The sequence below is a fragment of the Salminus brasiliensis genome, chromosome 24, assembly GCF_030463535.1.
Source record: "Salminus brasiliensis chromosome 24, fSalBra1.hap2, whole genome shotgun sequence".
Lineage (NCBI taxonomy): Eukaryota > Metazoa > Chordata > Actinopteri > Characiformes > Bryconidae > Salminus > Salminus brasiliensis.
Window position 1 is genome coordinate 7,986,494 of NC_132901.1, and position 24,991 is coordinate 8,011,484.

At 43.0% G+C, this 24,991-nt stretch overlaps 8 protein-coding genes across 8 annotated transcripts; all 8 read left to right on the top strand.

Moving 5' to 3' along the window:
• The first annotated feature begins 308 nt into the window (after positions 1-308).
• On the top strand, positions 309-23,418 carry LOC140547169 (uncharacterized). The gene is made up of 2 exons (XM_072670757.1): positions 309-691; positions 23,001-23,418. Exons 1-2 carry the CDS (start codon positions 309-311, stop codon positions 23,416-23,418), a joined length of 801 nt encoding a protein of 266 aa, XP_072526858.1.
• LOC140546833 (histone H3) lies at positions 964-1,718 on the top strand. The gene is made up of 2 exons (XM_072670251.1): positions 964-1,012; positions 1,294-1,718. The coding sequence occupies exon 2, from the start codon at positions 1,308-1,310 to the stop codon at positions 1,716-1,718; it is 411 nt and encodes a 136-aa protein (XP_072526352.1). The 5' UTR covers positions 964-1,012; positions 1,294-1,307.
• Positions 9,036-9,347, top strand: LOC140546789 (histone H4). Its single transcript, XM_072670190.1, has one exon. It carries the CDS (start codon positions 9,036-9,038, stop codon positions 9,345-9,347), a length of 312 nt encoding a protein of 103 aa, XP_072526291.1.
• Positions 9,902-10,321, top strand: LOC140546790 (histone H3). Its single transcript, XM_072670191.1, has one exon. It carries the CDS (start codon positions 9,911-9,913, stop codon positions 10,319-10,321), a length of 411 nt encoding a protein of 136 aa, XP_072526292.1. The 5' UTR covers positions 9,902-9,910.
• On the top strand, positions 17,639-17,950 carry LOC140546988 (histone H4). Its single transcript, XM_072670474.1, has one exon. It carries the CDS (start codon positions 17,639-17,641, stop codon positions 17,948-17,950), a length of 312 nt encoding a protein of 103 aa, XP_072526575.1.
• Positions 18,797-19,171, top strand: LOC140546755 (histone H2B). Its single transcript, XM_072670148.1, has one exon. The coding sequence runs from the start codon at positions 18,797-18,799 to the stop codon at positions 19,169-19,171; it is 375 nt and encodes a 124-aa protein (XP_072526249.1).
• Positions 20,619-24,440, top strand: LOC140547170 (histone H3). The gene is made up of 3 exons (XM_072670758.1): positions 20,619-20,638; positions 23,672-23,733; positions 24,016-24,440. Exon 3 carries the CDS (start codon positions 24,030-24,032, stop codon positions 24,438-24,440), a length of 411 nt encoding a protein of 136 aa, XP_072526859.1. The 5' UTR covers positions 20,619-20,638; positions 23,672-23,733; positions 24,016-24,029.
• LOC140547017 (histone H1-like) lies at positions 21,868-22,491 on the top strand. Its single transcript, XM_072670503.1, has one exon. The coding sequence runs from the start codon at positions 21,868-21,870 to the stop codon at positions 22,489-22,491; it is 624 nt and encodes a 207-aa protein (XP_072526604.1).
• Positions 24,441-24,991: the final 551 nt, after the last annotated feature.

The window sequence follows — 24,991 nt, forward strand, 5'->3', positions numbered from 1 at the left end:
TTTGAGCGGGAAAGGGAAAGAAAACGCGGGGCACGAGTGGGGGTAAATGTTTCTTTCTTTAACCCGTTTTCTTTCTTCCTTTCTCTCTCTCGCTCACACAGACACACAGCACGAGAGGAGGAGGGGGTCGGGTAGGAAAGCGAGCAGAGGTGGGAGGACGCTAGAGTCTGACGGCGGAAATGCGATTGGCTGTTGGTGCGCGTAGCTTTTAGCCAATAGGACCGTAGGCGATTTTGCTATATCAACGGCGCTCGTTGGCCGGCGTGCATTATTTCAGCTTTGTTCGACGAACACGACTGACGCGAATCATGAGTGGAAGAGGCAAAACCGGTGGTAAAGCTAGGGCCAAGGCTAAGACTCGTTCGTCCCGCGCCGGACTGCAGTTCCCAGTTGGCCGTGTGCACAGGCTCCTGCGTAAAGGCAACTACGCTGAGCGGGTCGGCGCCGGCGCTCCCGTCTACTTGGCCGCCGTCCTGGAGTATCTCACCGCTGAGATTCTCGAGTTGGCTGGCAACGCCGCCCGCGACAACAAGAAGACCCGTATTATCCCCCGTCACCTGCAGCTGGCTGTTCGTAACGACGAGGAGCTGAACAAACTGCTCGGAGGAGTCACTATCGCCCAAGGTGGTGTGCTGCCCAACATTCAGGCTGTACTGCTGCCTAAGAAGACCGAGAAGACTGTGAAGACAAAGTGAATTGGCGCTCTCCGTTGATTTATCTATACACAAAGGCTCTTTTAAGAGCCACCCATTTTTTCTAAGAAAAGTGCTGCTCCTTTACAAACAACACTACATATTCTTCACGTGATTTCCAACTGCATAAAAAAATAACAGCTTTATGAACCGAGTTATTATATAAACACACTGCCATGCAATACACAATTGCCCTTTTTCATATATTTCACGTACTGAGATCAACACCCTATGCATATGTGCATGTATACACACATTCTCTCGCTCTCTCTCACACACACACACACACACACACACACACAGTGTGTTTAATGTTCGCTGTAATGTACAGTACATTGATTAGTTTGATCATATTATTGTTCTTATTATTATATATTCTTTTAATGCTTTTTTTTTCTTTGTTGTTTTGTATTACAGGAGCCCGCCGTTTTGCTTTTAGGTTTGAAAAGAAGACGCCCAATAGTGTGTCACCGACGCATTGCCGGCCGCCCAATGGGAAACGGACAACTTCAAGACGCCCAATGAGCGGCAAGCGGCTTGAAAGCTTAAAAGCCATGTGAAGCGAGCAAGAACTCATTCTCTTTCTTTTCCCCGAGAGGAGCAGAGTTCAACGCGATGGCAAGAACCAAGCAGACCGCTCGTAAGTCCACCGGTGGCAAGGCCCCGAGGAAGCAGCTCGCCACCAAGGCTGCCCGCAAGAGCGCCCCAGCCACCGGCGGCGTGAAAAAGCCTCACCGTTACAGGCCCGGCACCGTGGCTCTGAGGGAGATCCGCCGCTACCAGAAATCTACTGAGCTGCTGATCCGTAAGCTGCCCTTCCAGCGGCTAGTGCGTGAGATCGCGCAGGACTTCAAGACTGATCTCCGCTTCCAGAGCTCCGCCGTCATGGCCCTGCAGGAGGCTAGCGAGGCGTACTTGGTGGGTCTGTTTGAAGATACTAACCTGTGCGCTATCCACGCCAAGAGAGTCACCATCATGCCTAAAGACATCCAGCTGGCCCGCCGTATTCGCGGAGAGCGCGCTTAAACAGAGCGCTTCGACGTTTACCTGAAATACCCAACGGCTCTTTTAAGAGCCACCTACCCGCGTCCGCGCCGAAACAGCAAATGTCCGCCTCACCTCGGTGTTGCGTTTATATAATGTAAGGCTATTATGACGCGCGCGCGCTTCTAAGTTCCATAGGGCTGCGCGAGCAAAACCAGCCGTAAGACAGTGGTTGTAAAGTTTAGCAAAAAAAACAACAACTAATATATATGTATATATATATTATAACGTTTTGTACAACATTTCACATCAAAATCGCCATATTTAACATGTGTTTTAATACATATTAATACGTTTCTTTAAATACCTATCAATATGATTATACATATTTAATAGTTTGGAAACAGTTCATTCACCCCAGCAAAAAGTTGAAGCCACTGCTACTTCAGTAGAACACTACACTTTACCCTATGTAGTGTTTAGGCCGGTTTTGGCCTATTACAAACGGCATTTGACATGGATGGAGCGTGGATCCCACCGCGTGGTGAAACTATACAACTGCAAGCACAGTTTCAGAGAGCAATGTATGTGTATATTTATATAATGAGAGCTTGATTTTGGGTACCTACGTTTCATACATATGCAAAATGAGTTTGATTCCATAGAGAGTAAGCGAGACCAGCTGTGGGGCCGCAGTAAAGGAGTTAAGTGTATATTCCGGAGAGGACCACCGTTGTTGTGGGAACGCAGACATATGTCATGGATGGAGCGTGGATGCCATCGTGTGGTCAAACTAGGCAAATGCAAACGTTAACTACGTAGATTTATTCGTGTATGTGTGTGAATGTAACAGCTTTTTTCATTTGATAGATGGTTGTGAACTCCAGTACGTCTACTAAATCATTTGTATTGCGGTGTTATTTTGGTTAGTGTTTTTTAAAGTACATTTTAAAAAATGTTTCTATTGAAGCATACTTCAGTTCAGGGCATTTTAGTAGCCAGCATGGTTACCAGTTCTCATGCTGCCAGGCAATGAAATGGAAACTTAATTTAGGGTAATTTTATACACATTAAATATGATTGTTAACTGCACCAACAAATCTAAAAAGTAATTACGTGTCTTACGTGATGATTTTCGTTTGGGCTTGGGTTTCATTTCAACAATATGCTAACGATAACATACTCCAGACTGTATAATCTCCTTCCACAACTAGATAAAATGTCTTGTTTTGAAGAACGCTTGATAGAAGTCTTTAATAAAGGCACTTTATTAGCCATCATGACAACCAAACAGCATGCAGTTATGTAAAAAGCCACCAATTTACTCACTGCTAGAAGCCATTGAGACAAACTATAGAGTAGTGCACTTCTATGTAGGACCTTTATTTCCTTTTCTTTAGAGCCCTTAAACTCTGTGTATTAGCTTATATTGAGGTTACCATAATAATCATAAATCAGTAAAAAACACCGCTCATCTGCTATCAAGACCTGACCGAGGAGCTGGAGGCCAGTGGAGCAAAGCTAAAATATGGAAAAGCATACGCACCCTCAAATTGGTGCAAAAAAAAATAAATAATAATTTTAATCATTCAAGGCATAGGTAAGTAACAAATGAATACAAAAGTGCTAACAAAAGTGAATGAAAAGCCAGCCGTACTCACTTGTGAATTCGCTTTTTTGATTTTGCTTCTTTAAACGTCTCTGTGGACCAAAAAAAAAAGATTAATTGTTTTACATTTTGACCACACGATGGCCTCCACGCTCCATTTACGTACTATGACCACAGACTTAAAGCTTAGCCCTGAAACTCCATCAGAAGCCTAAAAGACTTGACTAGAGAAGTGCACTTCTGTGTAGTGTATACAGTGTAAGGGATTTAGGAAGTGCCCTATTGCAAACGTCACCGTTGTTTTGGTATCGTGGATATATGTCATGAATGGACCGTGGATGCCATCGTGTGGTCAAACTCGCAAATGCAAACGCTAAAAACATAGATGTATACGTGTATGTGTGTGAATGTTACAGCTTTTACATATGACAGATGGTTGTGAACTCCAGTAAGTCTACTAAGATCTACCAAGGAACATTTGGGCATTTTAGTAGCCAGCATGATAACCAGTTGTCATGCTACCAGGCAATGAAAACTTAATTTAGGGCACTGCAATTTTTATACACATTAAATATGATTGTTAACTGCACCAATACATCTAAAAAGTCATTACATGTCTTGCGGGATGATTTTTGTTTGGGTTTTAACAATATGCTAATGATAAAGTAGGACAGAAATTTTTTTTACTCCAGACTGTATTACCTCCTTCCACAACTCGATCAAATGGCTTTAGATAAAGAATCCTTGATAGAAGCATTCTTTATTTAAGGCACTTTTTTATCAGTTAGGTAAAAAGCCAACAATTCGCTCACTACTATAAGCCATTGAGACAAACTGTAGAGTAGTGCAATTCTATGAATGACGTTTTTCCCCTCCCCCTTTAGAGCCCTTAAATTCTATGCTGTATGGTTATGTGTATGTATGTATGCATCAGCTTATATTGAGGTTAACATAATAATCATAAATCAATAAAGAACACCGCTCATCTGCTATCAAGACCTGACTAAGGAGCTAGAGGCCAGTGGAGCAAAGCTACAATTACGAAAAGCATACGCACCATCGGTGCAAAAAATCATTTTAACCTGCCAGGTTTAGGTCAGAGACTTTCTTCAAGGCATAGGTAAGTAACAAATGAATACAAAAGTGCTAACAAAAGTGTATCAAAAGCCAGCCGTACTCACTTGTGAATTAGCTTTTTTGTGCTTCTCAAATTGAACTCTTTCTCTTCTTTCTGATTTTGCTTCTTTAAATGTCTCTGTGGACCAAGAAAAAAAAAAACTAAAAAAAAAGATGAATTGTTTTATATTTTGCAGATTTACATTTTGACCACCAGATGGCATCCACGCTCCATTCACGTACTACGACAACAGACTTAAAGCTTAGCCCTGAAACTCCATCAGAAGCCTAAGGGGTAGGTCTAGCCAAACTGCTTCCCCTCACCCTGACTTCATCATGAGCTCTACACTTACTTTGCTTACCACAATGTCTTTCCATATTTCTTTATCATCCACTAACTGCAACATATGATAAAAGCAACATTACTTAAAGCAACATTAACTCCCTCTGTGTTTATCTAATCTAGCATGACTTTTATTAGAAGATGTAAAGCGAGCCTGAGAAATCCAAGGGGTAAACATGTAGTTTTAGTTGGCCTCATTAGGAGCTTTTCCCTTGTATGCAATAATATACCATTTATTCGATTTGTGTTTGTTCTTTCTTTCTTTAAATGTCTCTGTGGACACTATATCTTTAACTTGTAGTGTATTAGATTAACGACTACAATTCCCATGATGCCTAACTAAAGATTTTTTTGCACCGATGGTGCGTATGCTTTTCGTAATTGTAGCTTTGCTCCACTGGCCTCTAGCTCCTTAGTCAGGTCTTGATAGCAGATGAGCGGTGTTCTTTATTGATTTATGATTATTATGTTAACCTCAATATAAGCTGATAAAACCTTGCCAAATAAAATTATTTTTGCACAGATTTAATTGTGTGGGTATGAGACATGTTAGTATTATTCCTACATTCACTTCTCATTGGTGAAGATCTTCTCTAATGGCCAATGTCAGTGTTAACACTTTACTGTACATCCTATACATTTGCACTCCTGGACACTACTAACACTTTATTATTATTACTTAATAATACAGTGTTATTATTAAATTTTTATGTATCGTCATCTGTCCACTTCATTTCTTATTTTTCATAACTGCACTGTCCTTCATCTGCAGTTAGTTTGAAATGCATTTTCACATGTATTTTATTTATCTGTCTATCTATCTATCTTGCAGTGTGGGTTCTAACTAGACAAAGGACTCCAAAAGTCATGTTTGTGTTTTTAAACCACAGTATTGACTTTGTCCTCATGTAACTCATGTATAGTGTAACTGGGTATCTCAGTATCTTCACCTGGATTTATTGATCCAAAACTGTAGTTTAGTGATGTCAAGGTTCAAATGTTTAAAGTCATATCATGTTGAATGTTGTGAGGGAATACGTCTGAAAATATATGGAACCTGGCCTGGCAGATACATATTCTGACCACCAGATGGCATCACTACTCCATTCACGTTCTGCAACTACATAGTCTTAGGGCCTAGCCCTGAAACTCCATCAGAAGCCTAAGAGGTAGGTCCAGCCGAACTGCTACCACTCATCCTGACTTCATCATGAGCTTTACACTTACTTTGTTCACCACAATTTATTTCCTTCCTTTCTCTTCCACTAACTGCTAACCAATATGACTTTAGAAGAAGATTTATTAGAAGATGTATAGTGAAAACCTGAGGAATCCAAATGGTGTGGGTTTAGTTTAAGTTGGCCTTGTTTTATTTTATGTGCAGAAATATGTCAGTGGTGGTGGTTGTGTGTGTGTGTGTGTGTGTGTGTGTGTGTGTGTGTGTGTGTGTGTGTGTGTGTGGGTGTGTGTGTGTGTGTGTGTGTGAGAGAGAGAGAGAGAGAGAGAGAGAGAGAGAGAGAGAGAGAGAGAGAGAGAGAGAGAGAGCTTGATGCATACTTATTCAATCTGACAGAAAATACAAACCCTGTACTGGTTTGTGTTTGAGCAATATGTGTTGACAAAGAAAAAAAGAACAAATTACTGGTTGAATCTATAAAACACTATGCTTCCTTTAAGTGTGTCTATGTCAATGTGTCAATGACACAATGTGTCTTTATCCTGTAGTGTCAAGATCAAGGACTACAATTCCCATGATGCCTAACTACAAGTTCAGCCTATTGACACACGTGCCATGTATTAGGACTAATCACGTGTTGTTTTAGAACGTTTTCGAAAAGTATAGATGACGTACAGTGTTTTATTGATTCAACCATTCATGTGATCCGGCTCTTTAATTCTTGAATTTGATTTATTGTTGTACTGGGTTGTTGGCGTTGTATTTTCTAAACGTTGCAAACCCTTTGTATGTGGATTTACTTGTTCAATATGTTGTCATGGAGCCTGTCTCTCTCTCTCTATCTCTGTCTATCTCTCTATGTATACATATCTATCTACCTACCTACCTTCCTACCTACCACCCTCCCTCTCTTCATCTAATGATGAAATCCGATAACTGCACGTCCAGTCACAGTAAAAAGTAAACCGTGTGCCATGGTGTACAGTAGTGGGCTGATCTCAGTGTGTGCTTGTTTTATGCTTGCAAGGTCGTAACCCTAGTACTAAATAGCCATTTATGTCATTTATTCAGGCATTCAGGTGCATTGAGGGAGGACACGTACTCTTGTCGTGTGTGTGTGTGAAATAATCGCTACGCACGTTAGAATGGCGTGATGTAGTGTGACTTTGTTGTATACGAGACCGAGGCGCACATGGCGACAGCCATCAGGGGGGAGTGGACGGCTGACCGAGGTATTTGTCGTGTTAAGACCTATGTTAACTACTTTTAATGTTCATACATGTGAAACGTCGTCTTTACATGACGACATGTGAGTCATTACACTTTGCGTTGCTTTGTGGAATAGGCGTGAGCTGGAGACTGGACCTGGTCAGCTCCGTTGTGTCGCTGTTGGCACGATAACGTTTGCTAACTTGCCAAAAATGAAGTGGATACTGAAATCCGATAAGTCGATTTTGCGGAGAGCCTAAAGTTGTACACCCAGTCACAGCAAATCGACGTAGAACTGCCGTTGCTGGATCTATGTGTGGAGTTGTACATAGCTTGGAGCCAGCTTAACGATTAGCAGCGTGGCTAACTCGGCCAGCATAAACAGTAAAGCACAAATATGAGCCTAATTATGAGGGGTCATTATTTATTGACCACAGTGCAGTGCCACATGCGGAGTTGTAGCATAAAAGTACGCAATACAGCCGTGATTTGTGGCTGTTGAGTGATTTGAGTTAACTTGCTTTTTCAGGTCCACACATGAGCTAACATAGCGATTAGCATGCTAGCTAACTCGGATGGTACAAACAATAGCATTACGCCAGCGAGTGTAAATACCTGTCAGATAAATACACACTCGCTCGAGTCAGTCAGGTTTTATTATGAAACCGTGTATATAGCTAGCAACATTTTATACGTTTACTGCCGTGGTTGAAATCGAGAAGCCACCTCGGAGAGTAGCATGATGGCTAGGTGTCTAAAAATTAATCACAAAAATAACGATATTACGGACACGTGCGTAGTTCTCTATATTGTTATTTGGAGCAAGTGAGGGAGAAACAGTCGTGCTTAAACCCGGCTACCAGCAGCGTATCTTCTGGTTTTCAGAGCTGGGCGGCCTGTGTAGCTTGCTAGCTAGTGTTTTGTTTACAAAAGATTATTTTCGTTATTAGCTAGTTGCCGAAACGGCATCGGTCAACCGAAAAAACGAACAAACAAAAAAACAATGCAATTTCGCTCGTTGGCCAATAGTTAAACAGTAAAAAAGCTCAGAAAAAGCTATGACATTAGAACCGGAGTTGCACTGTCCAATTCCCAAGCAGCTCACTACTCCCTATGGAGTGCACGGTGTCACGAAAAAACGCTGTGCACTAGGGAGTAGTGGAGTGCGGTTTAGGATCGCCCCAGGTGTACGAAGGAAGACTTCATGCATGGAGCATGGGGTGTCATCCTGTGGTAAAACACGGAAAGATTATATATATATATATATATATATATATATACACACTTGGCGTTATTATTGTAGTAATTGATTTTTAGAAAACAGTGCATAAATGTTTATTTACAAAGGCCACATGGCCCCTATCCACTTCTTACAGTGACTCAAAGTAGGCTCATACACAGCCTCACTAAACAGTTCATCTTATGCCTAGGTCACTGAATTGTATGAATTTATTCAGTTATTTATTTATTTAAGATTTCGCCATAAGACCAATCTATTTCAGAAATGATTTTAGCTCTTAATTGCAGTTTAGGTTACTTCGTCATTATATGGTCAAGCAGGTCTGGAGCTAGGCTGTAGGTTTCAAAGCTAAATCATGTTGAGTTAAAGTATTCACAGTGAAGGTTATGCATGATCCAAAGTGTGCTGCGTTATTTTGAACATGAGTACATCCAGAGAGAACGGAGTTCTGGTTGACTGTATTTTGTATGGCTACCCACTCAGTGGCTATACAGCAAAACAAGCGTTCTGCACACGTACAGAGTATGAGGCGGAGCTGATGTACTGTGACGTCGCTCGGTTCCCTTGCTTTCATTTAGGTCCTATAGAGGGGTATAATTGGCGTGCCTCGGGTGCTCCAGCTTCATAGATTCTCTTCTCGTCGACTGAGAAAAGAAGCAGCTAGGATGTCCGGCAGAGGCAAGGGCGGCAAAGGCCTTGGAAAAGGAGGCGCCAAGCGTCATCGTAAAGTGCTTCGCGATAACATCCAGGGTATCACAAAGCCGGCTATTCGCCGTCTGGCTCGTCGTGGTGGCGTCAAGCGTATCTCCGGTCTGATCTACGAAGAGACCCGCGGTGTGCTCAAAGTGTTCCTGGAAAACGTGATCAGGGACGCAGTCACGTACACTGAGCATGCCAAAAGAAAGACCGTCACCGCTATGGATGTGGTGTACGCCCTGAAGCGCCAGGGACGCACTCTGTACGGATTCGGAGGTTAAACGCTCGGCCTGAACAGCTCTAAACCCAACGGCTCTTTTAAGAGCCACTCACAAATCCAGCAAAAGAGCCTGTTTCTAATCTTAGCTTGTTTGTTTCAAATAAGGCAGTTTCCCGGATACTCTGTATTAAGAATGTAATATACGGGAAGAGTACATATATGTTACTTTGTATATATGTATTGTTTTACACCCCCCCGTATGCGTTGGTAAAATCAGAACTATACGTCTTAATAAATCCTGATAGTCGCCGTCAACGCCGCTGTGGCGAAAAACAGATTAAGCCCTGTAGATTAAAAATGCGCGGGAAGGCGAACAAAGAGTTGATCATATTTGTTTGTTTCAATAAAGTCAATGATGGTGGTTATGAATCTCCCGGTTACTTTGTTAAGAAGCTCATTTTCAGGAGGAAAAAACATAATTTATATATAAATTATTTCCCAATGGGAAACGGACAACTTCAAGACGCCCAATGAGCGGCAAGCGGCTTGAAAGCTTAAAAGCCATGTGAAGCGAGCAAGAACTCATTCTCTTTCTTTTCCCCGAGAGGAGCAGAGTTCAACGCGATGGCAAGAACCAAGCAGACCGCTCGTAAGTCCACCGGTGGCAAGGCCCCGAGGAAGCAGCTCGCCACCAAGGCTGCCCGCAAGAGCGCCCCAGCCACCGGCGGCGTGAAAAAGCCTCACCGTTACAGGCCCGGCACCGTGGCTCTGAGGGAGATCCGCCGCTACCAGAAATCTACTGAGCTGCTGATCCGTAAGCTGCCCTTCCAGCGGCTAGTGCGTGAGATCGCGCAGGACTTCAAGACTGATCTCCGCTTCCAGAGCTCCGCCGTCATGGCCCTGCAGGAGGCTAGCGAGGCGTACTTGGTGGGTCTGTTTGAAGATACTAACCTGTGCGCTATCCACGCCAAGAGAGTCACCATCATGCCTAAAGACATCCAGCTGGCCCGCCGTATTCGCGGAGAGCGCGCTTAAACAGAGCGCTTCGACGTTTACCTGAAATACCCAACGGCTCTTTTAAGAGCCACCTACCCGCGTCCGCGCCGAAACAGCAAATGTCCGCCTCACCTCGGTGTTGCGTTTATATAATGTAAGGCTATTATGACGCGCGCGCGCTTCTAAGTTCCATAGGGCTGCGCGAGCAAAACCAGCCGTAAGACAGTGGTTGTAAAGTTTAGCAAAAAAAACAACAACTAATATATATGTATATATATATTATAACGTTTTGTACAACATTTCACATCAAAATCGCCATATTTAACATGTGTTTTAATACATATTAATACGTTTCTTTAAATACCTATCAATATGATTATACATATTTAATAGTTTGGAAACAGTTCATTCACCCCAGCAAAAAGTTGAAGCCACTGCTACTTCAGTAGAACACTACACTTTACCCTATGTAGTGTTTAGGCCGGTTTTGGCCTATTACAAACGGCATTTGACATGGATGGAGCGTGGATCCCACCGCGTGGTGAAACTATACAACTGCAAGCACAGTTTCAGAGAGCAATGTATGTGTATATTTATATAATGAGAGCTTGATTTTGGGTACCTACGTTTCATACATATGCAAAATGAGTTTGATTCCATAGAGAGTAAGCGAGACCAGCTGTGGGGCCGCAGTAAAGGAGTTAAGTGTATATTCCGGAGAGGACCACCGTTGTTGTGGGAACGCAGACATATGTCATGGATGGAGCGTGGATGCCATCGTGTGGTCAAACTAGGCAAATGCAAACGTTAACTACGTAGATTTATTCGTGTATGTGTGTGAATGTAACAGCTTTTTTCATTTGATAGATGGTTGTGAACTCCAGTACGTCTACTAAATCATTTGTATTGCGGTGTTATTTTGGTTAGTGTTTTTTAAAGTACATTTTAAAAAATGTTTCTATTGAAGCATACTTCAGTTCAGGGCATTTTAGTAGCCAGCATGGTTACCAGTTCTCATGCTGCCAGGCAATGAAATGGAAACTTAATTTAGGGTAATTTTATACACATTAAATATGATTGTTAACTGCACCAACAAATCTAAAAAGTAATTACGTGTCTTACGTGATGATTTTCGTTTGGGCTTGGGTTTCATTTCAACAATATGCTAACGATAACATACTCCAGACTGTATAATCTCCTTCCACAACTAGATAAAATGTCTTGTTTTGAAGAACGCTTGATAGAAGTCTTTAATAAAGGCACTTTATTAGCCATCATGACAACCAAACAGCATGCAGTTATGTAAAAAGCCACCAATTTACTCACTGCTAGAAGCCATTGAGACAAACTATAGAGTAGTGCACTTCTATGTAGGACCTTTATTTCCTTTTCTTTAGAGCCCTTAAACTCTGTGTATTAGCTTATATTGAGGTTACCATAATAATCATAAATCAGTAAAAAACACCGCTCATCTGCTATCAAGACCTGACCGAGGAGCTGGAGGCCAGTGGAGCAAAGCTAAAATATGGAAAAGCATACGCACCCTCAAATTGGTGCAAAAAAAAATAAATAATAATTTTAATCATTCAAGGCATAGGTAAGTAACAAATGAATACAAAAGTGCTAACAAAAGTGAATGAAAAGCCAGCCGTACTCACTTGTGAATTCGCTTTTTTGATTTTGCTTCTTTAAACGTCTCTGTGGACCAAAAAAAAAAGATTAATTGTTTTACATTTTGACCACACGATGGCATCCACGCTCCATTTACGTACTATGACCACAGACTTAAAGCTTAGCCCTGAAACTCCATCAGAAGCCTAAAAGACTTGACTAGAGAAGTGCACTTCTGTGTAGTGTATACAGTGTAAGGGATTTAGGAAGTGCCCTATTGCAAACGTCACCGTTGTTTTGGTATCGTGGATATATGTCATGAATGGACCGTGGATGCCATCGTGTGGTCAAACTCGCAAATGCAAACGCTAAAAACATAGATGTATACGTGTATGTGTGTGAATGTTACAGCTTTTACATATGACAGATGGTTGTGAACTCCAGTAAGTCTACTAAGATCTACCAAGGAACATTTGGGCATTTTAGTAGCCAGCATGATAACCAGTTGTCATGCTACCAGGCAATGAAAACTTAATTTAGGGCACTGCAATTTTTATACACATTAAATATGATTGTTAACTGCACCAATACATCTAAAAAGTCATTACATGTCTTGCGGGATGATTTTTGTTTGGGTTTTAACAATATGCTAATGATAAAGTAGGACAGAAATTTTTTTTACTCCAGACTGTATTACCTCCTTCCACAACTCGATCAAATGGCTTTAGATAAAGAATCCTTGATAGAAGCATTCTTTATTTAAGGCACTTTTTTATCAGTTAGGTAAAAAGCCAACAATTCGCTCACTACTATAAGCCATTGAGACAAACTGTAGAGTAGTGCAATTCTATGAATGACGTTTTTCCCCTCCCCCTTTAGAGCCCTTAAATTCTATGCTGTATGGTTATGTGTATGTATGTATGCATCAGCTTATATTGAGGTTAACATAATAATCATAAATCAATAAAGAACACCGCTCATCTGCTATCAAGACCTGACTAAGGAGCTAGAGGCCAGTGGAGCAAAGCTACAATTACGAAAAGCATACGCACCATCGGTGCAAAAAATCATTTTAACCTGCCAGGTTTAGGTCAGAGACTTTCTTCAAGGCATAGGTAAGTAACAAATGAATACAAAAGTGCTAACAAAAGTGTATCAAAAGCCAGCCGTACTCACTTGTGAATTAGCTTTTTTGTGCTTCTCAAATTGAACTCTTTCTCTTCTTTCTGATTTTGCTTCTTTAAATGTCTCTGTGGACCAAGAAAAAAAAAAACTAAAAAAAAAGATGAATTGTTTTATATTTTGCAGATTTACATTTTGACCACCAGATGGCATCCACGCTCCATTCACGTACTACGACAACAGACTTAAAGCTTAGCCCTGAAACTCCATCAGAAGCCTAAGGGGTAGGTCTAGCCAAACTGCTTCCCCTCACCCTGACTTCATCATGAGCTCTACACTTACTTTGCTTACCACAATGTCTTTCCATATTTCTTTATCATCCACTAACTGCAACATATGATAAAAGCAACATTACTTAAAGCAACATTAACTCCCTCTGTGTTTATCTAATCTAGCATGACTTTTATTAGAAGATGTAAAGCGAGCCTGAGAAATCCAAGGGGTAAACATGTAGTTTTAGTTGGCCTCATTAGGAGCTTTTCCCTTGTATGCAATAATATACCATTTATTCGATTTGTGTTTGTTCTTTCTTTCTTTAAATGTCTCTGTGGACACTATATCTTTAACTTGTAGTGTATTAGATTAACGACTACAATTCCCATGATGCCTAACTAAAGATTTTTTTGCACCGATGGTGCGTATGCTTTTCGTAATTGTAGCTTTGCTCCACTGGCCTCTAGCTCCTTAGTCAGGTCTTGATAGCAGATGAGCGGTGTTCTTTATTGATTTATGATTATTATGTTAACCTCAATATAAGCTGATAAAACCTTGCCAAATAAAATTATTTTTGCACAGATTTAATTGTGTGGGTATGAGACATGTTAGTATTATTCCTACATTCACTTCTCATTGGTGAAGATCTTCTCTAATGGCCAATGTCAGTGTTAACACTTTACTGTACATCCTATACATTTGCACTCCTGGACACTACTAACACTTTATTATTATTACTTAATAATACAGTGTTATTATTAAATTTTTATGTATCGTCATCTGTCCACTTCATTTCTTATTTTTCATAACTGCACTGTCCTTCATCTGCAGTTAGTTTGAAATGCATTTTCACATGTATTTTATTTATCTGTCTATCTATCTATCTTGCAGTGTGGGTTCTAACTAGACAAAGGACTCCAAAAGTCATGTTTGTGTTTTTAAACCACAGTATTGACTTTGTCCTCATGTAACTCATGTATAGTGTAACTGGGTATCTCAGTATCTTCACCTGGATTTATTGATCCAAAACTGTAGTTTAGTGATGTCAAGGTTCAAATGTTTAAAGTCATATCATGTTGAATGTTGTGAGGGAATACGTCTGAAAATATATGGAACCTGGCCTGGCAGATACATATTCTGACCACCAGATGGCATCACTACTCCATTCACGTTCTGCAACTACATAGTCTTAGGGCCTAGCCCTGAAACTCCATCAGAAGCCTAAGAGGTAGGTCCAGCCGAACTGCTACCACTCATCCTGACTTCATCATGAGCTTTACACTTACTTTGTTCACCACAATTTATTTCCTTCCTTTCTCTTCCACTAACTGCTAACCAATATGACTTTAGAAGAAGATTTATTAGAAGATGTATAGTGAAAACCTGAGGAATCCAAATGGTGTGGGTTTAGTTTAAGTTGGCCTTGTTTTATTTTATGTGCAGAAATATGTCAGTGGTGGTGGTTGTGTGTGTGTGTGTGTGTGTGTGTGTGTGTGTGTGTGTGTGTGTGTGTGTGTGTGTGGGTGTGTGTGTGTGTGTGTGTGTGAGAGAGAGAGAGAGAGAGAGAGAGAGAGAGAGAGAGAGAGAGAGAGAGAGAGAGAGAGAGCTTGATGCATACTTATTCAATCTGACAGAAAATACAAACCCTGTACTGGTTTGTGTTTGAGCAATATGTGTTGACAAAGAAAAAAAGAACAAATTACTGGTTGAATCTATAAAACACTATGCTTCCTTTAAGTGTGTCTATGTCAATGTGTCAATGACACAATGTGTCTTTATCCTGTAGTGTCAAGATCAAGGACTACAATTCCCATGATGCCTAACTACAAGTTCAGCCTATTGACACACGTGCCATGTATTAGGACTAATCACGTGTTGTTTTAGAACGTTTTCGAAAAGTATAGATGACGTACAGTGTTTTATTGATTCAACCATTCATGTGATCCGGCTCTTTAATTCTTGAATTTGATTTATTGTTGTACTGGGTTGTTGGCGTTGTATTTTCTAAACGTTGCAAACCCTTTGTATGTGGATTTACTTGTTCAATATGTTGTCATGGAGCCTGTCTCTCTCTCTCTATCTCTGTCTATCTCTCTATGTATACATATCTATCTACCTACCTACCTTCCTACCTACCACCCTCCCTCTCTTCATCTAATGATGAAATCCGATAACTGCACGTCCAGTCACAGTAAAAAGTAAACCGTGTGCCATGGTGTACAGTAGTGGGCTGATCTCAGTGTGTGCTTGTTTTATGCTTGCAAGGTCGTAACCCTAGTACTAAATAGCCATTTATGTCATTTATTCAGGCATTCAGGTGCATTGAGGGAGGACACGTACTCTTGTCGTGTGTGTGTGTGAAATAATCGCTACGCACGTTAGAATGGCGTGATGTAGTGTGACTTTGTTGTATACGAGACCGAGGCGCACATGGCGACAGCCATCAGGGGGGAGTGGACGGCTGACCGAGGTATTTGTCGTGTTAAGACCTATGTTAACTACTTTTAATGTTCATACATGTGAAACGTCGTCTTTACATGACGACATGTGAGTCATTACACTTTGCGTTGCTTTGTGGAATAGGCGTGAGCTGGAGACTGGACCTGGTCAGCTCCGTTGTGTCGCTGTTGGCACGATAACGTTTGCTAACTTGCCAAAAATGAAGTGGATACTGAAATCCGATAAGTCGATTTTGCGGAGAGCCTAAAGTTGTACACCCAGTCACAGCAAATCGACGTAGAACTGCCGTTGCTGGATCTATGTGTGGAGTTGTACATAGCTTGGAGCCAGCTTAACGATTAGCAGCGTGGCTAACTCGGCCAGCATAAACAGTAAAGCACAAATATGAGCCTAATTATGAGGGGTCATTATTTATTGACCACAGTGCAGTGCCACATGCGGAGTTGTAGCATAAAAGTACGCAATACAGCCGTGATTTGTGGCTGTTGAGTGATTTGAGTTAACTTGCTTTTTCAGGTCCACACATGAGCTAACATAGCGATTAGCATGCTAGCTAACTCGGATGGTACAAACAATAGCATTACGCCAGCGAGTGTAAATACCTGTCAGATAAATACACACTCGCTCGAGTCAGTCAGGTTTTATTATGAAACCGTGTATATAGCTAGCAACATTTTATACGTTTACTGCCGTGGTTGAAATCGAGAAGCCACCTCGGAGAGTAGCATGATGGCTAGGTGTCTAAAAATTAATCACAAAAATAACGATATTACGGACACGTGCGTAGTTCTCTATATTGTTATTTGGAGCAAGTGAGGGAGAAACAGTCGTGCTTAAACCCGGCTACCAGCAGCGTATCTTCTGGTTTTCAGAGCTGGGCGGCCTGTGTAGCTTGCTAGCTAGTGTTTTGTTTACAAAAGATTATTTTCGTTATTAGCTAGTTGCCGAAACGGCATCGGTCAACCGAAAAAACGAACAAACAAAAAAACAATGCAATTTCGCTCGTTGGCCAATAGTTAAACAGTAAAAAAGCTCAGAAAAAGCTATGACATTAGAACCGGAGTTGCACTGTCCAATTCCCAAGCAGCTCACTACTCCCTATGGAGTGCACGGTGTCACGAAAAAACGCTGTGCACTAGGGAGTAGTGGAGTGCGGTTTAGGATCGCCCCAGGTGTACGAAGGAAGACTTCATGCATGGAGCATGGGGTGTCATCCTGTGGTAAAACACGGAAAGATTATATATATATATATATATATATATATACACACTTGGCGTTATTATTGTAGTAATTGATTTTTAGAAAACAGTGCATAAATGTTTATTTACAAAGGCCACATGGCCCCTATCCACTTCTTACAGTGACTCAAAGTAGGCTCATACACAGCCTCACTAAACAGTTCATCTTATGCCTAGGTCACTGAATTGTATGAATTTATTCAGTTATTTATTTATTTAAGATTTCGCCATAAGACCAATCTATTTCAGAAATGATTTTAGCTCTTAATTGCAGTTTAGGTTACTTCGTCATTATATGGTCAAGCAGGTCTGGAGCTAGGCTGTAGGTTTCAAAGCTAAATCATGTTGAGTTAAAGTATTCACAGTGAAGGTTATGCATGATCCAAAGTGTGCTGCGTTATTTTGAACATGAGTACATCCAGAGAGAACGGAGTTCTGGTTGACTGTATTTTGTATGGCTACCCACTCAGTGGCTATACAGCAAAACAAGCGTTCTGCACACGTACAGAGTATGAGGCGGAGCTGATGTACTGTGACGTCGCTCGGTTCCCTTGCTTTCATTTAGGTCCTATAGAGGGGTATAATTGGCGTGCCTCGGGTGCTCCAGCTTCATAGATTCTCTTCTCGTCGACTGAGAAAAGAAGCAGCTAGGATGTCCGGCAGAGGCAAGGGCGGCAAAGGCCTTGGAAAAGGAGGCGCCAAGCGTCATCGTAAAGTGCTTCGCGATAACATCCAGGGTATCACAAAGCCGGCTATTCGCCGTCTGGCTCGTCGTGGTGGCGTCAAGCGTATCTCCGGTCTGATCTACGAAGAGACCCGCGGTGTGCTCAAAGTGTTCCTGGAAAACGTGATCAGGGACGCAGTCACGTACACTGAGCATGCCAAAAGAAAGACCGTCACCGCTATGGATGTGGTGTACGCCCTGAAGCGCCAGGGACGCACTCTGTACGGATTCGGAGGTTAAACGCTCGGCCTGAACAGCTCTAAACCCAACGGCTCTTTTAAGAGCCACTCACAAATCCAGCAAAAGAGCCTGTTTCTAATCTTAGCTTGTTTGTTTCAAATAAGGCAGTTTCCCGGATACTCTGTATTAAGAATGTAATATACGGGAAGAGTACATATATGTTACTTTGTATATATGTATTGTTTTACACCCCCCCGTATGCGTTGGTAAAATCAGAACTATACGTCTTAATAAATCCTGATAGTCGCCGTCAACGCCGCTGTGGCGAAAAACAGATTAAGCCCTGTAGATTAAAAATGCGCGGGAAGGCGAACAAAGAGTTGATCATATTTGTTTGTTTCAATAAAGTCAATGATGGTGGTTATGAATCTCCCGGTTACTTTGTTAAGAAGCTCATTTTCAGGAGGAAAAAACATAATTTATATATAATATTTATATATATATATGACATTATATTCTTATATAATAATGTGATTATTATATAAGAATACATATTGTTTTCCATTTACCCCGTTTGCGTTGATTAAATCAGAATTATACAGAACATCGCCGTCAACACCGCTTTGGCGAAAAATAATGTGCCGCCTGCACGGTGGGTACAAATGCGCGGGTAGGCGAACAAAGAGAATGCTGCTCAGGGGAGGGGGAAGGGAGGAGGAGAAAAGGGAGGGGAGGGGAAAAGGGAGTGTGGGGGGTTGGGAAGAAGCGAGCGGACAATTGTTGTCCAATGGTCGTACGACGGCATTCTAAAGGCGGTACCTTCTTGTATTAGAATGCCAGAGTCTAAATAATGTGGGAGCTTATCGCCTCCTCCTCATTCTTCAGTCTTACTCGACGAGGAGCAGTATGCCTGAGCCAGCTAAGTCCGCGCCCAAGAAGGGATCCAAGAAAGCCGTGACCAAGACGGCCGGGAAAGGAGGCAAGAAGCGCAGAAAGTCCAGGAAGGAGAGCTATGCTATCTACGTGTACAAGGTGCTGAAGCAGGTCCACCCTGATACCGGTATCTCCTCCAAAGCGATGGGCATCATGAACTCGTTCGTGAACGACATCTTCGAGCGCATCGCCGGTGAGTCTTCCCGTTTGGCTCATTACAACAAACGTTCTACTATCACCTCTAGGGAGATCCAGACCGCTGTGCGTCTGCTCCTTCCCGGTGAGTTGGCCAAGCACGCCGTGTCCGAGGGCACAAAGGCCGTCACCAAGTACACGAGCTCCAAGTAAATGGTGATAGCGGCGTAATCCAAACCCAACGGCTCTTTTAAGAGCCACCCACGGTTTCTTCGAAAGAGCAGTTTTATTCAAGAACAAAGTCGCCGATGGTAAGCTATAATACTAATTATTATTATTAATATTATTTTTTTTTTTTTCCCCCATGAGTGCTTCTGCAGCCATTATTGTAAAAGGAATGCCCTTCAGTGTATGTATGTATGTAAATCAACTTACTTAGTTGTTTGTCTGCATTTAATTGGTGTAGTATACTAAGATTCAGGGGCAGAGCAGCAAACTAAAATACTGTGCCATACTAACTGTATGGCGTGGGGTTGTAATGCTAAGTGGGATAAATCAAGCTGCACATCACCTGTGAAAGACCAGTCCAGAGGAGATCAGCCTTACAGGTGGGGAATAGTAAGGCAGGAAACCATACTAGGGTTGACTTGAAGCCTAGAACTATACACTTGATCTTTGTAATGAAAGCTGTCTAGTATATATAACCAGGCATACGGTTAGGAAAGAGAGGAAATGAGTATCTCCACAAGCTTTTTTTGTTGGGTCACAGAAGGGTGAAGTTATTCAAAGCCTTAGGTTTATGGTGAGATTTGAGTGAGCAAGAATAGGTTCAGAGCTAGACTTATGATGTAGAGGGTCGGAGCAAGGCAAAAGGACGAGGGTAGAGTAAGTAAAATAGTATGGCGGTCAAAGGCCTCAGTTTTATGATGAAGGTGGATTGAGTTAAAGTGACGGTGAGCTTAAGCCTTTGCCTTAGGATACAAAGGAAGGTTCAGTAAAAGTGAGTTTCAACATTAGCCATCAGCCTCATGATTTGGATACACATGGCCTCGGCCTACTGAGGAATGCACATCTAAGTAGAATGGTCATGACTGCATGGAATGGGTTAAATGAAAGTAAAAGTTTAAAAATAATAATTTGGTGTGTTGCTTATTGAGAGAGGGAGGGATGGGGTTAATTTGTTTTAGGACAAGAATGAGATTGGAGTTGTTTCATGTGAGGGGTTCGAATGAGGATGGGGAGTGATTTTGTATAATGGTTGGAGGAAGGATGGTGTTATTTCATTTTAGGGTTGGAGAGAGAAGGTGGTGGGGTTTGTATTAGAGTATGAATGAAAATGGGTTATTTTATTTTGGGGTTAGACGGCGGATGGGGTTATTTGGTTTCATGGTTAGAATGATGTTAAGGTTATGTTGTACTAGGTTAAGAGGGAGGACAGAGTTATTTTGTATTAGGACTATTTGGTTTGGTTCACTAAAAGATGAATTTGGTTGAAGCCTTAGGTTAATGGTGAGATTCGAGCGAGCAAGAATAGGTTCAGAGCTAGACTTATGATGTAGAGGGTCGGAGCAAGGCAAAAGGACGAGGGTAGAGTAAGTAAAATAGTATGGCGGTCAAAGGCCTCAGTTTTATGATGAAGGTGGATTGAGTTAAAGTGACGGTGAGTTTAAGCCTTTGCCTTAGGATACAAAGGAAGGTTCAGTAAAAGTAAGTTTCAACATTAGCCATCAGCCTGATGATTTGGATACACATGGCCTCGGCCTACTGAGGAATGCACATCTAAGTAGAATGGTCATGACTGCATGGAATGGGTTAAATGAAAGTAAAAGTTTAAAAATAATAATTTGGTGTGTTGCTTATTGAGATAGAGGGAGGGATGGGGTTAATTTGTTTTAGTACAAGAATGAGATTTGAGTTGTTTCATGTGAGGGGTTCGAATGAGGATGGAGTGATTTTGTATAATGGTTGGAGGAAGGATGGGGTTATTTTATTTAGGGTTGGAGAGAGAAAATGGTTATTTTCTATTAGGGTTAAAATGAAAAATGGGGTTTTAGGGTTTAAATGAGCTTGGGTTTATTTTGTATTGGGGTTAGAGTGAAGGTGCAGTTATTTTGTATTAGGCTTGAAAAAGGGCATGATAGTTTTATGTTATGTTTAGAATAAGTTTTGTCTTTTTTTTTTGTTATTTTGTTTTTTGTGTTTTAGGGTTGGGGGGGTGTATGCAGTTATTTTGTGTTAGGGTTAGTATGAGATTTTTGGCTATGGTATATTGGGTGTGTTACGAGTGCGTATTAGGGGACCTATGGAGAGCCGTTCCGAGTGTGGAAGCGCCGGTGACAAAGACGCATCGACGGTGGAAGTCATACTGCGCACACACGGCAACACTGTGCTTTACACACTCCTCAAGGTCGCCTTGCACGACGAGCAAAACAACGCACCCACGTCTCGGATGCCCAGCACGCTCTCGACGAGGCTCTCCTCCAACGCACCGGATAACACTCGCCCAGTTCGTGGCACCTTTTGTCGCCGTTTTCCACCGATTAGCACGCCAAATGCGCCGCCGCCCGTTCGGCACGCCGGTAGCGTGGCACGCTTCGGTGAGCGCCGTATTAAACGCGGCGTCGTTACGCTGCCCTTCCCGTCTTCTCAACACACGGTGGAGCCTCTCGGAGACGAAAGAGCATTTCTACGCTCGCCAAGTTGAGCTTTCACCCATATTTCGCTCGACAAACGCCGAGAGAAAACACAAGTGCGAGACTGTCGCTGCCACACGGCTGTGCGGCATCGAGCGAGTTGAGTCTACAACGTTCTCATGTGGCTTTTAAGGGCCGGCCCCCTCGCTGCAGCGGGAGGTTCTACAGAACGCTGCAGCAGTTTGTGCTCACTCGCGCTCACAGCAAAGCAGAACAATGGCAGAAGTCGCTCCAGCCCCAGCCGCCTCGGCGCCCGCCAAGGCCCCCAAGAAGAAGGCCGCCGCCCGCCCCAAGAAAGCCGGCCCCAGCGTGGGCGAGCTCATCGTCAAGGCCGTCTCGGCTTCCAAGGAGAGGAGCGGCGTGTCTCTCGCCGCCCTGAAGAAAGCCCTGGCTGCCGGCGGCTACGACGTCGAGAAGAACAACTCACGCGTTAAGCTCGCCGTCAAGAGCCTCGTCACCAAGGGCACTCTGGTGCAGACCAAAGGCACCGGCGCGTCGGGCTCTTTCAAGCTTAACAAGAAGCAGACCGAGGCAAAGAAGAAGCCGGCCGCCAAGAAACCGGCACCTAAAGCTAAGAAGCCGGCCGCCAAGAAACCAGCCGCGGCCAAGAAGCCCAAGAAGGTAGCAGCCAAGAAACCCACTGCGGCTAAGAAATCCCCCAAGAAGGCCAAGAAGCCCGTCGCGGCCGCTAAGAAGGCAGCGAAGAGCCCCAAGAAGGCCAAGAAGCCGGCGGCTCCCAAAAAGGCGACCAAGAGCCCAAAGAAAGCCAAAACGGTCAAGCCTAAAGCAGCTAAGCCCAAGGCGGCGAAGGCGAAAAAGGCTGCCCCTAAGAAGAAGTAAACAGTAACGCCGTTTACCTTCATGTCTTGTTTCTCTATTCAACGGCTCTTTTAAGAGCCACCCACAGTTTCATAAAAAAACAGCTTTTTTCCCCCCGTTACTGCATAATGAATTGATTGTTAAAAAAAAAAACACTCAACACAAAAATAGCTCTCATTAGTTTCCCCACACAATAATTATATATGATCAATATATATATATATATATTTTTGGTTTGGTCATACGTGTTACATTTGAGCGGGAAAGGGAAAGAAAACGCGGGGCACGAGTGGGGGTAAATGTTTCTTTCTTTAACCCGTTTTCTTTCTTCCTTTCTCTCTCTCGCTCACACAGACACACAGCACGAGAGGAGGAGGGGGTCGGGTAGGAAAGCGAGCAGAGGTGGGAGGACGCTAGAGTCTGACGGCGGAAATGCGATTGGCTGTTGGTGCGCGTAGCTTTTAGCCAATAGGACCGTAGGCGATTTTGCTATATCAACGGCGCTCGTTGGCCGGCGTGCATTATTTCAGCTTTGTTCAACGAACACGACTGACGCGAATCATGAGTGGAAGAGGCAAAACCGGTGGTAAAGCTAGGGCCAAGGCTAAGACTCGTTCGTCCCGCGCCGGACTGCAGTTCCCAGTTGGCCGTGTGCACAGGCTCCTGCGTAAAGGCAACTACGCTGAGCGGGTCGGCGCCGGCGCTCCCGTCTACTTGGCCGCCGTCCTGGAGTATCTCACCGCTGAGATTCTCGAGTTGGCTGGCAACGCCGCCCGCGACAACAAGAAGACCCGTATTATCCCCCGTCACCTGCAGCTGGCTGTTCGTAACGACGAGGAGCTGAACAAACTGCTCGGAGGAGTCACTATCGCCCAAGGTGGTGTGCTGCCCAACATTCAGGCTGTACTGCTGCCTAAGAAGACCGAGAAGACTGTGAAGACAAAGTAAATTGGCGCTCTCCGTTGATTTATCTATACACAAAGGCTCTTTTAAGAGCCACCCATTTTTTCTAAGAAAAGTGCTGCTCCTTTACAAACAACACTACATATTCTTCACGTGATTTCCAACTGCATAAAAAAATAATAGCTTTATGAACCGAGTTATTATATAAACACACTGCCATGCAATACACAATTGCCCTTTTTCATATATTTCACGTACTGAGATCAACACCCTATGCATATGTGCATGTATACACACATTCTCTCGCTCTCTCTCACACACACACACACACACACACACACAGTGTGTTTAATGTTCGCTGTAATGTACAGTACATTGATTAGTTTGATCATATTATTGTTCTTATTATTATATATTCTTTTAATGCTTTTTTTTTTCTTTGTTGTTTTGTATTACAGGAGCCCGCCGTTTTGCTTTTAGGTTTGAAAAGAAGACGCCCAATAGTGTGTCACCGACGCATTGCCGGCCGCCCAATGGGAAACGGACAACTTCAAGACGCCCAATGAGCGGCAAGCGGCTTGAAAGCTTAAAAGCCATGTGAAGCGAGCAAGAACTCATTCTCTTTCTTTTCCCCGAGAGGAGCAGAGTTCAACGCGATGGCAAGAACCAAGCAGACCGCTCGTAAGTCCACCGGTGGCAAGGCCCCGAGGAAGCAGCTCGCCACCAAGGCTGCCCGCAAGAGCGCCCCAGCCACCGGCGGCGTGAAAAAGCCTCACCGTTACAGGCCCGGCACCGTGGCTCTGAGGGAGATCCGCCGCTACCAGAAATCTACTGAGCTGCTGATCCGTAAGCTGCCCTTCCAGCGGCTAGTGCGTGAGATCGCGCAGGACTTCAAGACTGATCTCCGCTTCCAGAGCTCCGCCGTCATGGCCCTGCAGGAGGCTAGCGAGGCGTACTTGGTGGGTCTGTTTGAAGATACTAACCTGTGCGCTATCCACGCCAAGAGAGTCACCATCATGCCTAAAGACATCCAGCTGGCCCGCCGTATTCGCGGAGAGCGCGCTTAAACAGAGCGCTTCGACGTTAACCTGAAATACCCAACGGCTCTTTTAAGAGCCACCTACCCGCGTCCGCGCCGAAACAGCAAATGTCCGCCTCACCTCGGTGTTGCGTTTATATAATGTAAGGCTATTATGACGCGCGCGCGCTTCTAAGTTCCATAGGGCTGCGCGAGCAAAACCAGCCGTAAGACAGTGGTTGTAAAGTTTAGCAAAAAAAACAACAACTAATATATATGTATATATATATTATAACGTTTTGTACAACATTTCACATCAAAATCGCCATATTTAACATGTGTTTTAATACATATTAATACGTTTCTTTAAATACCTATCAATATGATTATACATATTTAATAGTTTGGAAACAGTTCATTCACCCCAGCAAAAAGTTGAAGCCACTGCTACTTCAGTAGAACACTACACTTTACCCTATGTAGTGTTTAGGCCGGTTTTGGCCTATTACAAACGGCATTTGACATGGATGGAGCGTGGATCCCACCGCGTGGTGAAACTATACAACTGCAAGCACAGTTTCAGAGAGCAATGTATGTGTA

Coding starts and splice junctions, on each gene's coding strand:
- LOC140547169 (XM_072670757.1), top strand. CDS start 309: ATGAGTGGAAGAGGCAAAACCGGTGGTAAAGCTAGGGCCAAGGCTAAG. Junction 692..23,000: donor GAGAAGACTGTGAAGACAAA/GTGAATTGGCGC, acceptor GCATTATTTCAG/CTTTGTTCAACGAACACGAC.
- LOC140546833 (XM_072670251.1), top strand. CDS start 1,308: ATGGCAAGAACCAAGCAGACCGCTCGTAAGTCCACCGGTGGCAAGGCC.
- LOC140546789 (XM_072670190.1), top strand. CDS start 9,036: ATGTCCGGCAGAGGCAAGGGCGGCAAAGGCCTTGGAAAAGGAGGCGCC.
- LOC140546790 (XM_072670191.1), top strand. CDS start 9,911: ATGGCAAGAACCAAGCAGACCGCTCGTAAGTCCACCGGTGGCAAGGCC.
- LOC140546988 (XM_072670474.1), top strand. CDS start 17,639: ATGTCCGGCAGAGGCAAGGGCGGCAAAGGCCTTGGAAAAGGAGGCGCC.
- LOC140546755 (XM_072670148.1), top strand. CDS start 18,797: ATGCCTGAGCCAGCTAAGTCCGCGCCCAAGAAGGGATCCAAGAAAGCC.
- LOC140547017 (XM_072670503.1), top strand. CDS start 21,868: ATGGCAGAAGTCGCTCCAGCCCCAGCCGCCTCGGCGCCCGCCAAGGCC.
- LOC140547170 (XM_072670758.1), top strand. CDS start 24,030: ATGGCAAGAACCAAGCAGACCGCTCGTAAGTCCACCGGTGGCAAGGCC.